This window comes from Macaca mulatta, chromosome 14, assembly GCF_049350105.2.
Source record: "Macaca mulatta isolate MMU2019108-1 chromosome 14, T2T-MMU8v2.0, whole genome shotgun sequence".
Taxonomy (NCBI): domain Eukaryota; kingdom Metazoa; phylum Chordata; class Mammalia; order Primates; family Cercopithecidae; genus Macaca; species Macaca mulatta.
In genome coordinates this window covers 107,664,142-107,676,440 of record NC_133419.1, presented here as the reverse complement: position 1 = coordinate 107,676,440, position 12,299 = coordinate 107,664,142, and the positions used below count along the sequence as shown (strand labels likewise).

The following is a 12,299-nucleotide window of genomic DNA, read 5'->3' as shown; positions in this document are numbered from 1 at the left end:
AGAAATAAAGCAGACACTTTAACAGAACCTGACAACCAAGGTTTGTGATAGTATGACATTTAACCCTTTACTACAGCTCAAAGCAAAATACTCCCCTTTGTTATGTTTACCAATTTCTGAAATCTGTCAAATGTTATGACAGTTTATTTTTCTGATGTCTTCTGTGCTATCTCATTGAAACTTCAATATGATATAAAATGTAATAAAACCTTAGATAGATGTTTCTATTTTAAGCAATTTTCCACAATTCTTTCACATACAAATATGTAGTTCTTATAATAGTTTTGCTTATTGCTAAGTTAATAAATTCAGATAATGATGAATTTCTGAATTTATAATTATAATGAGAAAAATAATTCAAGAAGGATAATTTATATTATTTTCCAATTAAAGTAAAAATGCATTGGTGACAGAGATACAAATGGTGCCATTGAATCTGCCCATTTATTAAATAAAAAATTCACTGATAGAAAATATTGAAAAGGAAGTTATTTACTTTATTTGTTTGGGCTTCTCTTCTATGTATTGTTTTTCTGTAGTGTAGGCAATCAGCAACTTTTTCTTCTTTCAGGGTCTGTTTATGTAGAGATTTCAGAAAACAAACTAATGGCCACATATAAATCAAGGACATATTTACTGTTTTATATTTTTGAGACAGGAATGTGAAGTATTCAATTCAAACTTTTATAAATTAAAGAAATCTTTAAAATGTATTATATATAGGCAACAATATATATTAATTTATGCATACATACATACACTGATTCCGTATTTAAAATTAAGATGGAGATGATAAAGGCAAAAGAGAATAAGGTTTAGTTGTGATGGTAAATGTTAAAGCTGATACCTAAGAAGAAAAGAGAAAGAAAAAGAAAACAGGAACCAATGGAAAAAAATGAGAGAGTGGGGTCCAAGCGATGAGGAAGAAAGACCAGCAGAAGGAGAGACAAACACCAAATGAAGAGAGGAGGGTGAAAAAAGTGCAACTCCAGGAAGCAAGAGCGAAGAAAGAAGGAAGCAAGAGGGAGAAGAAAAAAGAAGTAATTGGAAAGAAATGTGAAGACAGGGAGAGAGAGACTACATAGAAGTTTAAATATATGAGTGTCAGATGTTATCATTGCCATTTAAAAGTATGATTAACTCTGTTAAGCTTATCAAGGTTTTTGCGCTTATGTCAATCTTAAAAAAATGGATATAATAATTTTTAGGCCGGGCGCGGTGGCTCACGCCTGTAATCCCAGCACTTTGGGAGGCCTAGGCAGGCAGATCACGAGGTCAGGAGATCGAGACCATCCTGGCTAACACGGTGAAACCCCGTCTCTACTAAAAATACAAAAAATCAGCCAGGCGTGGTGGCGGGCACCTGTAGTCCCAGCTACTCAGGAGGCTGAGGCAGGAGAATGAGAATGGCGTGAATCCGGGAGGCGGAGCTTGCAGTGAGCCGAGATCGCACCACTGTACTCCAGCCTGGGTGACAGAGCGAGACTCCGTCTCAAAAAATAATAATAATAATAATAATTTTTAAAATATGGGATTGTACATTATGTGTATCTTCCTTACCATGCCCTTAAGATCCTATTAACAAGAAAGTATGTATTATTAACAACACTCCTCCCCCAAAAAACATACAAAACATATACAAAACAATCTGTAAATATTTTATAGGACAATTATTTTCTTTTTACTCAAACCATAGCCTGCAGTATTTTGAGAGCCTATTTTAGGTGGTGAATTTAGAATGTCTTCCTCCTCCTATTCTCTGGCCCAATATAGATTTGGTTCTCCACCATACTGTGATATGTTTGAAAAGGGGAACCATATTTTATCTTTCTATCCTTATCATCCGGAGCAGAGCATTATTAGTAAACAGAAAAAACTCAATATTTTAGTGAATAAATGAGAGTCATATAAATAAAAGGATGAAATACTGAACTTTAGCAAAAATTTTACATAAGGTAAAATGAGCATTTAATTCCATAAAAATTATAACATCAAGCAAGATTCCATTTTATTTTCTTATATAAATAAGATCTTGGTGAATGGTACAAGGGAGCAAAGTAAAAATATTAACGGACTTAAAAATCCAAATCCCTACAGTTTATTCCATGTTTGTTCAGTGCCACCAGTTTTTATCAACTAGCTTAACTATTTAGCTATAAAGAAGACAGGAAAATACACGTATTGAGCACATTCTGTGTGATAGTGGAACACAGATGAAACTGATGCACAGTCCCAATTGGTCGACTTTTAGCCTATTCTTTCTAAGTAATTGCAACTAGCTTCTTCTCCAGGTGTTCTTAGTTTCACCTTAGTCCAATCCAAATAGCTATAGTTGTAGCCATACCCCACCTTCACCTTCCTTTTCTACTGGTGCTCATTGTTCGTGCCCTCTGAAGGTGTTCGTTAGGCTACTGGGTGTAAGCTTGTGTTCGCTAAGTTTCCCATTAAATCTCAGTTCCCTAAATTCTCCAGTGAAAGGGCATAGAAAAGAGGAATAGATTTAAATTATTGTACCCTCAGATTCTTTATCATATGACCCAAATTCCTTTAATATTATAATTATCATTTTTTCATTTATTTTTAGCTTATATGAACATGCTAGTTGAGTGATATTTTCTGATAATGTTAGCTTAATGATATCTGGTTTATATTTTTATCTTTAAGAATAAGAGAACTGTCCACTAATCTAACCAGCTCAATAACTAGGACATTTTCAAAGTACTATAATGGTTGAGAAATGATTTACTTAAGGCCAAACAATTACTTTGATTCATTTTAACCTCCTGGATTTATTTTCTGAAAGGGGTATTATTTTAACGACAGTTAAATATAGTTATTTTGACTGATGGATTTACCATAATTTTATTATTATTTAGCAGGCTGAAAGCTTTTGAATTGGCTCATAAACCAGTTTCATGATGTACCTGAGAGTATCATCTTAAATAAAAAATGTTTTCCTGGTTCACTTTTCACTGATCTCACTTTCCATTTCATTATTGTCTTTAGAAAGTAGCTGAGTGAGATATAAAACAATTGTTTCTCTTCAGAACCATGAATTTTAAACTGGCTGAAAATCAGATTTAAATTTGCTTATGTGGATGCAGTAACCGAGTATTGCTAATAAAACATTTTTTTCTTTCTATTCATCAGATAATATATTAAATTTTGTGAACCTACTATGTGAAGAGTACTGATCAAAATTCCATGTTAATTTCACAGGTGATGGAAGTCAAAGGACAAATGATCCATGTTCCGGAATCAAATTCCATTTTATTTTTGGGCTCTCCATGTGTGGACAAGTTGGATGAACTCATGGGCCGAGGGCTACATCTCTCAGACATCCCTATCCATGATGCCACCCGAGATGTCATTTTGGTTGGTGAGCAGGCAAAGGCCCAAGATGGCTTGAAGAAAAGGATGGATAAATTAAAGGCAACTTTAGAAAGAACTCACCAGGCCCTGGAAGAAGAGAAAAAGAAGACAGTGGATCTTCTATATTCTATTTTCCCTGGCGATGTAGCCCAGCAATTGTGGCAAGGGCAGCAAGTACAGGCCAGAAAGTTTGATGATGTCACCATGCTCTTTTCAGACATTGTTGGCTTCACAGCCATATGTGCCCAGTGTACTCCCATGCAAGTAATCAGCATGCTGAATGAACTGTACACCAGATTTGACCACCAGTGTGGATTTTTGGATATTTATAAGGTAAGGGAGTTTAGTTACTTATATATAAATGTTTTTTAATAGTAACTTGTCATCTTAAATTGATTTTTTAACTTAAACTTAATACTAAATAATTGACAACTCTTTAATTTGGAAATCTTTATAGAGAATACAGGGGTTTCTTCTTTATGAGTAAACTTTCAATATGAGTTGATTTGTAATAACATAGATAACTGTGAAGAATCGTGATATTGCTCAGTAAGGAAAAATTCTGTATAGCTACTCCTCTATGTTTATTTTTATTAAAAAATTAAACTTGTGGAATTTTAGGCGACTTTTTACCACAGAATTATTCTTGCCTAGAAAATGGGATTCCAATATAAACTAATAATTTTATTTTTACAGTTAAAAAGAAATAGCAAGTTAAAATATGCATTGTATTATCAAATATGGCTAATCAGGATTTTGCACTGCATTATTAACTGAGATCTCTATAATTCTGAAAAAAAAAAAAAGACCTATATATAAATACTCCAGCTATTGCTCAAATGACTAATGGGTTTTTGAGGAAGTACCTTAATTTTCCAAGCTACATAATGGAAAAACTCCCAAAATTGGTGCCAACCACCATTTGTTGGTTTGATTTGGTGAATTCCTTATTAATTTCTTATTAAGATCATAGCAATATTTTGAGCCATTTAGCTCCATATCTACCTAATTGATAACTCTACAACTTTACCTAGAATCTTACGTGGATTGCACAATTTGTCAGGGTGCAGGGCTTTTTTTATATAAAGGGAATCAAGAACTTTTAGTATAAATAGTTGTGAACTGCAGGTTTTATTTTCTTCTTTACAACTACATATTGACCAGCTACTTACTTTTATAGTATGATCTTCACATAAGCAGATTTAGAAAGAACCTGTCTGATTCACTTTGTACATTTTATATTATCATCCAGAGGGCATTTTTATGAAGGTGTATCTTGGGGAAAGGAGCTCTTTAGTTTCATTATGTAGACTATATAGCCAATGTTAAATATTTTACTTGAATTTCTTCTGAGTGGTAAACATTCAGTATGAAGTATGTATGAGGGATTTTCCTTGTTATAGAAAATTAAGTTCTTATAAATTATCTTTAACTCCCTTATAATTTATTGGTATATAATTTACAGCAGTGGTAGCCAAATGTCTGATTCTAAACCAGAGAGATATTGTAATGTTATACCGTCACTTTCAGGACAGAGGAGATCAGCTGAATTTGGCAACACTTTCCTTCCTCCATACTTGGGGCACTATTACACCAATCTCTGCAACAACCAGTCTTTTCCCTCTAAACTACTGATTTGCGGTGTTCGCTTCCTCCAGTTAGAGCAGTCATGTTTTTTTGTTTGTTTGTTTTGTTTTGTTTTTTTAGCCCTAAGTTCATACAACTAAATGAGAATGATAATAGATAAATAAATTATTCTTTGGAAAAAACATGGGAATCCCTGACAAACATAAGTATCAGTTAGATTTTGAGAAAAGAAGAAATGTGATGCTTCTGAGTATACCAAAGCAGGCTCAAGGTTTTAAAATACAACTTGATTTCTTAGACATCAAGCATTACTTCCCTTGATATAAGCTAGGACATCTCACAGAAAAACAGTAGAAATATTCTGTATGATCTTCAAATTTTCCTATATATTTTTAAACCATGGACAGTTTCATCTAGTCATAATAATAATCAACAAGTTTTAACTTACAAAATGTTTACACACACACACACACACACACACAATAATTCTAGTTCACAACTTTTCTTAAACTAAACTTGCTTAGGAAATTTTGCAACGAATTATAACTAAATAAGATTCCAGGGCTTGGTGTTCTTAACATATCTTCAGTGCTAGTGTATTAGCCAGGGTTCTCTAGAGGGATGGGACTAATAGGATAGATGTATATATGAAAGGGAGTTTATTAAGGGGTATTGACTCACACGATCATAAGGTGAAATCCCACCATAGGCTGTCTGCAAGTTGAGGAGCAACGAAGCCAGTTCGAGTCCCCAAACCTCAAAAACAGTGCAGCCTTCAGTCTGTGGTCGAAGGCCTGAAAACCCTGAGCAAACCACTAGTGTAGGTCCAAGAGTCCAAAAGCTAAAGAACTTGGAGTCCAATGTTTGAGGGCAGAAAGCACCTAGCATAGGAGAAAAATGGAGGCCAGTAGACTCAGGCCAGTTTAGTCCTTCCACATTCCTCTGCCTGCTTTTATCCTAGTCACGGTGGCAACTGATTAGATGGTACCCACCTGGATTGAGGGTAGGTCTGCCTCTCCCAGTCCACTGACTCAAGTGTTAATCTCCTTTGGCAACACCCTCATAGACACACCCAAGAACAATATTTTTTACCCTTCAATCCAATGAAGTTGACACTCAACCATCTCAGCTAGTAAGTATATGTATGTAGGATAGGTGTATAGGGCTGCTTTGGCTGCTTATTCAGGATTAGGGAGGTTGAGTTTGGGAAATCCAGACTGGAAATACAATATATGCTAAATCTATAGCAATAATGGTTTGGCCAGAGAAGGAAAGACAAATAAAGAGATATTGGTCCTGTATAGGATTTAAAAAGTACATTGGAAGAAATGCGTTAGGAGGGATATAAATTAGAAAACTTCTATTTGACCAGCCTGATTTGTAATCTTCATAAACATTCTAGTGTATTTTCTAGAAAATATACACAGTGCTATTTTAAGCCATGAACTATTTGCTAAATTTTTAATTGCTATTGAATCAAAAAATCCCAGAGGTGGTAGAATTTTTTGTAAGGATCACAAATCTTCTTATTTTATGAAATGAAAAGAGTTTTGCTAAATTGAAAGTGTGTATAGGATTTTGGTAATTATGTAGAATAACGATACCACAGAGAAAAATAAGGTACAGCCCACCTTTTATGTTTTTAGAAATGTGAAAGGAAGCCAGGTAAAACTAAATGCCAAGAGAAAAGAACTAGATGGGGTGACCCACATGGGGCTTTCATAGTGTGCTATGACATGAGATACTAGTCTCTAAATTTGTGGTTGCCCCTCTCTTCTTCATGTCATTACTCCATGTTTTCCTATCATTAGGGAGATGATAGAGTGAATAATTATAATTTCAGTGGTAGAATCTAGATAAATTAAGACATAATAAGACCATTCTGCTAAAATAATCAAGCTTTCTATAAAGTAGAGGGTTGAGGAAGAAGCTGTGGATTTTGCTGTGCTCATATCAAGCACTGAGAAAATGAAAGCCTTTACAATACTTAACTGCCAAGATGTTACAAGTGTATGAATACTAAGTAAGAGCTAGGCAAATTGAAGAAAGTCTAGATTATAATTTTGTTTCTCTTGTAATTAGAAAGGCAAATTTTCAGTAAAAGTCGACATAAACAACATATGTAATATTTTGCTTCTCAGATTGTTCTCTCATGAACATAAGGAACCAGTATCTAATTTTGTAAATCAATGGCATATAAATAATAATAATAATAAATAATGCATTGACCATTGAAGCAAATTAATGTACATTTTGCTTTATTTTAAATTTGTCTTTGGGAAAACCTTTGATTTCAGATAAACAGGGAGAAAGACTTCTCCACTTTCTCTGATTCTGTTCTGCCACGGTTACAGTGTTCCAGTGCTATTTTAAATATAATCTTTAGCATTCCCATCTTTTCACCTTTAAGCACTTTAACTTGACTTTTCTCCAGTTCTGTGCCCCATAAAATAAAGATACTCAGTGAATCAATCTCATAGTTACATCATAAGCATTTCAGTGAGCTTTCCTATACTCAAAGAACTTAGAATAGCATCTGGTGCATAGTAGTAAATGTAAATATTAGCTGCCATTGGAACTTCTCAGACAGGTGTATCTATCTAGACATACAGGGATGTGTGTTATGTGATTATGTTTGTGTGTGTGTGTGTGTGTATATATACACACACAGAGCTTTTTAGAAAAGAATAAAATATGATCTAATTTAATCCCTCCTTGAATAACATGTGGCATTATGTATATTTTCAGATAAGAAAACTGAGTTTTGGAAAGGTTAAATACAGATAACATGGCTCATAAGTCAGAATTTGAACTGAGACTTGTCTGATTCTAAAGCCTATAGTTTTTATACAATTTAGGCTGTGATCTAGACAAAGATCAAATGACAGAAACCAAGTGGAAACTGTTTAAAAACAATGTTACAGAATCAGTAACTGTAGTTATACTGTCAAGTTGGAGATTCTCCCATCTGCCATCTTTTCTCTTTGTTAGAAACCAGCCAGCACCTCCGTCTTCATTCCTCCTATGGAAAGTAGCATACCAAAAGAGGTATTGTGGGAGCAGTGGTCCCAGGTGCAGGCAATAAGAGGTATATTTTTAAAACAGTGAAATGGAATAAAAGTTGATGTGGTTTTAAAAATCACCTTGCCCAGGTAACTCTAAAAATGTTAGTGATGGCCGGATGCGGTGGCTCACACCTGTAATCCCAGCACTTTGGGAGGCCAAGGTGGGTGTATCACCTGAGGTCAGGAGTTCAAGACCAACCTGGCCAACCTGCTGAAACCATTTCTACTAAAAATACAAAAATTAGCCAGGCATGGTAGTGGGCGCCTGTCATCCCAGCTAGTCGGGAGGCTGAGGCAGGAGAATTGATTGAACCCAGGAGGTGGAGGTTGCAGTGAGCTGAGATCTCGCCACTACACTCCAGCCTGGGCAACAGAGTGAGACTCCATCTGAAAAAAAAAAAATATTAGTGATACTTTTCTCTGTCAGAGTAAAGGTAGAGGGAGTATTCCCATCACAGCTTTCAAGTGTGGTTTGCAAATGTCCATGGCATTAAACATTGTCAGGTTTAGATTGGGAAGAAGTCCATAGTAAGACAAGATAGTGCAACCAGGAAATACCAGGACCAAAATTCTATTACATTAGGGAACCTGAGTTGAAAATCTGAAAAACAACAACACAAAGTTCATATTGGCAAAGGAATGCAAGTATTATAAGTCTAGCTGGAAAAGCAGAGTTCAGGCCAATTAGCAAAGTAGGAGGAAATCCAGGCAAACTCTTGGGGAATACAAGACCTTGGGACTGGGCCCAAATGAACTAGATGACAGAAGCTGAAAACCAGGCAGCATGTCTAGGTAGAAAGTATAAATACGGGTATAAGTACAAACTTTGATAAAGAAGCAGAGTCTTTTCCCTGGACAGAAGTAAGCTTAGAATCAGGGGGTACATAGGACAAGTCTACAATGTCAAAGGGGAACTGAATATGGCAACCTCATCAAAGGATATAGAGATATCCACTGAGCTTTTAAATACTAAAACAGGATTAGAATCACTGAGATACTAGAGTTAGGAGGTTGGTTATATCCCTTCTTGAAAATGCAGAAAATGTGCTTGGGGACTCTCTTGGAATTAATACAGTGTGAAAATTACTAGATACATTGAGTTCTTCTAAAAGTCTTTTAAGGCCAATGAAAACACTGTGTTAACTTTATAAATTGCAAACTCCATGAATACCAATTAAAGGGGTCAGAAAAGCCATTAAGATCATGTACATTTCATTTAATTTATGCCAACATATTATTATGCTTTAGTCTTCTATTAACTATAGACTCCTGTTAACTATAATTCCTTAACCACTTTGTGGGAAAAAAAAATCTAGACATTCTGTCTTAATTAATACATTTTGTGCTGTCAGAATACCTGAGACTGGGTTATTTATAAAGAACAGAAATTTAATCTCTCACAGTTCTTAAGTCTGGGAAGGTCAAGATGAAGGTGCTGGCATCTGGTGTGGGTCTCCTTGCTATATCCCAACATGGATGAATGCCAAAGGGCAAGAGAGAGCACAGTGAACCTATTCCTACAAGCTCTTCAAATAGTGGCTCCATCTTCATGACCTCCCATTAGGTCCCACCCTCAATACTTTTGTATTGGGGATTAAGAATTTTGAGGAACACATTCAAACCATGGCACGTTCTAAAAATAAATACAAAATGCAAAAGTTAATAGTGATAAACATCCATGATAGAGATGCTTGTACATAAGCTTATATATAAGTGATCAGTGTTCGCTTTTGAGTGTGCATGTTAATATCCCAGGGAAACTGAGAGTCAGACAAGCCCTTGTAGTCTGGGTATCTCGGTGAAGACTGTCGGGGCTTTGCACTGATAATACTCACAGCACCTGAGTTTGTACATTGGCTAAGGAGCTATAGCAGACATAAATCCCCATCTTTAACCTCCCTTGTAAAAGCTGAAAACAGATGTTTCTGACAGAGAGTTTTAGGGCCACACAACTTTATGCCTCAAGAATTTTGAGTTGTCTTGCCACTTGATGCGAAGCTACTTCACCGGACCTTAAGCCAGCCTTTAGAAAATGCAACAGATTCTCAAGGATATCACTTCAGCATGAATTAGATTTCACAGAAAAATGAAATGCTTCACTTCCACCTTGTTTTGTTGTAAAACAGAAAGCCTTTTAAAGTACTTAGGTACTTAGGTTATTGTTGGAATTTTATAAATATGTATATGCCATTTTACTTCATTTGCAGCGTGAAATGCCAGTTCCATTTAGTAAAGAGTAACTGCTTCATTTTCCCCCAAATTTACATATTTTCTCTTTTAATGATCAGTGCACACACTTTTAAAATTGAGCATTGTTTAAGATTTATGTTAGTTCTCTTCAGTAGTCTCCATCAACATCAACATCATTTGCTTTTGCTGATATTTTGTTGGAAACAAGGCAATAATGTTTTTTAGTAAGTTGGAAAATAAGAATTTCTTAAGTCAAAAATTTATTCAACTCATTCATTCACTTAATAAACATTTGTAACTCACTTGATAAGGAGCCATGACTTCCATAGAACCTTTAAAATGTTATGGAAATTAGAATGTATTTTTAGAACAATTTTAGTGAATAGAAAAGAACTCGTTTATATGCTTTAGGAAGTAAGGTGAAAGTCACAGATAAGCATTCTGTTCTGATAGCTTTCTATGGGGGGAGTTATATTGCCAGTTTCAAAAACCATAATGCTGTAAAAATTACCTGAAGAGGGTTTAACCTCATTTATATGTTTGCCTTTGGCGAGCACTTTAGTTGGAGATAAGGAAGAGGCAAGGGAAAGATACGTTTCTTTCAATTCATTCAACCAAGGCTGTGGAATCCCAGTGCTATCTTGAGTGCACTAGTTGGAGTTCTCATCTTTCCACCTTTCATAGCTTATTTAATCTCTCTGCCTCAGTTTTATCATCTGTAAATAAGAGACTAATTTTACCACTTTATAGTTTTATTTAGTGAGCTTTTAAATGAGATTTATGTAAAGTGCTTAGAACAGTGTCTGCTTCATGGTAGTAAATGTACATATTATTCAAACAGGTATATCTGGTCCTATAAGGGAAGCGTGTGTGTCTGTGTGAGTGTGTGTCTGTGTGAGTGTGTGTGTTGTATTCGTGCAAGCATTTTTATGTACATAAACATTGTGTATCTAACGCTTACTAGAAATAGATAAAATGCTTATTTATTGGATTTATTGTTTTAGGTTATTAGAATTGCATTGTATGCCAAAGACCGTGAAGGAAGGGTAGAGAGAAATAAAAGATAAGGAGGGAGGGAGATAAATAGCTTTTCGAAATGCATTATTTGTGTCATCTTCACGGGGCCTCAAAGATTCTTAAAGATGGTTCCATCTGCATACTCTGAATTACAATGTGGAATTTATAAAGATGACAGTTTTCTTAAAGCCATAATGACTCGTGGGATGTCTGACCAATACTGTGAAACTGAACCCCAAATGTCTATTTTTTATATTCTAATATGACAGCCTGAATTATTTTTCTTCTATATTCAGAGAACATTTCTTTTAGTGTTGTGGCATATTCTGAAGATGGTTAGAAGGCTAAAATACTTTCAATTGCTAAGCAGAAGTTAATATTAATGAAGTGTCTCGCTGAATTTTTCAAAGTGTTTTGGGGTTATTTTTGTCCCTATTGATATTTAATTTCTAAAGAGTGGTGGCAACTGCAAAGAGATTGATGTTTTTGATTTTTACAAGCAGTATGAACTGAATATTTGTGACCCCCCAAAATTCATATGTTGAAGCCCTACTTAATGTGATATTATTTAGAGGTGGAGTATTTTGGAGTTAATTAAGTTTAGATGAGGTCTTGAATGTGGGGTCATCAATGATGGAATTAGAATCATTATAAGAAGAAGAGACTTGAGCTTGCTTTCTCTCCTCTTTGTGAGGACGCAGTAAGAAGGCAGCCACCTGTAAGCTAGGAAGAGAGCCCTCACCTGGGAAGTGAATTGGCTGGCATCTTGATCTTGGACTTTCCGGCCTCCAGAACTATGAGGAATAAATTCCTGTTGTTTAAGCCACCCAGTCTATGGTATTTTGGTATAGCAGCCTGAGCAGACTGAAATCCCAAGGGAAGGTATATCATTTCTACAGGCAGTGTGGATATTTCTTCATGATATAAGTCTCTAGTAAGTTCTCTTAGTAGATTAGTCCATGTTGCCAGGATTTCCTATTTCTAATAAGAATAAATGCTACCCCATGATGTAAATAAAAGATTTTCATTAGCCTTATAGAGTTAATTGTGTTATTACACAGTATCTCT

At 35.2% G+C, this 12,299-nt stretch overlaps 1 protein-coding gene across 1 annotated transcript in view; it reads left to right on the top strand.

Moving 5' to 3' along the window:
* The window catches only part of GUCY1A2 (guanylate cyclase 1 soluble subunit alpha 2), a 327,329-nt gene that overhangs the window by 199,402 nt on the left and 115,628 nt on the right, over positions 1-12,299 (top strand). The window contains exon 5 of the mRNA XM_002799787.4: positions 3,220-3,705. Within this exon, the coding sequence (XP_002799833.3) occupies positions 3,220-3,705 (486 nt within the window). The remainder of the gene's footprint in view (positions 1-3,219; positions 3,706-12,299) is intronic.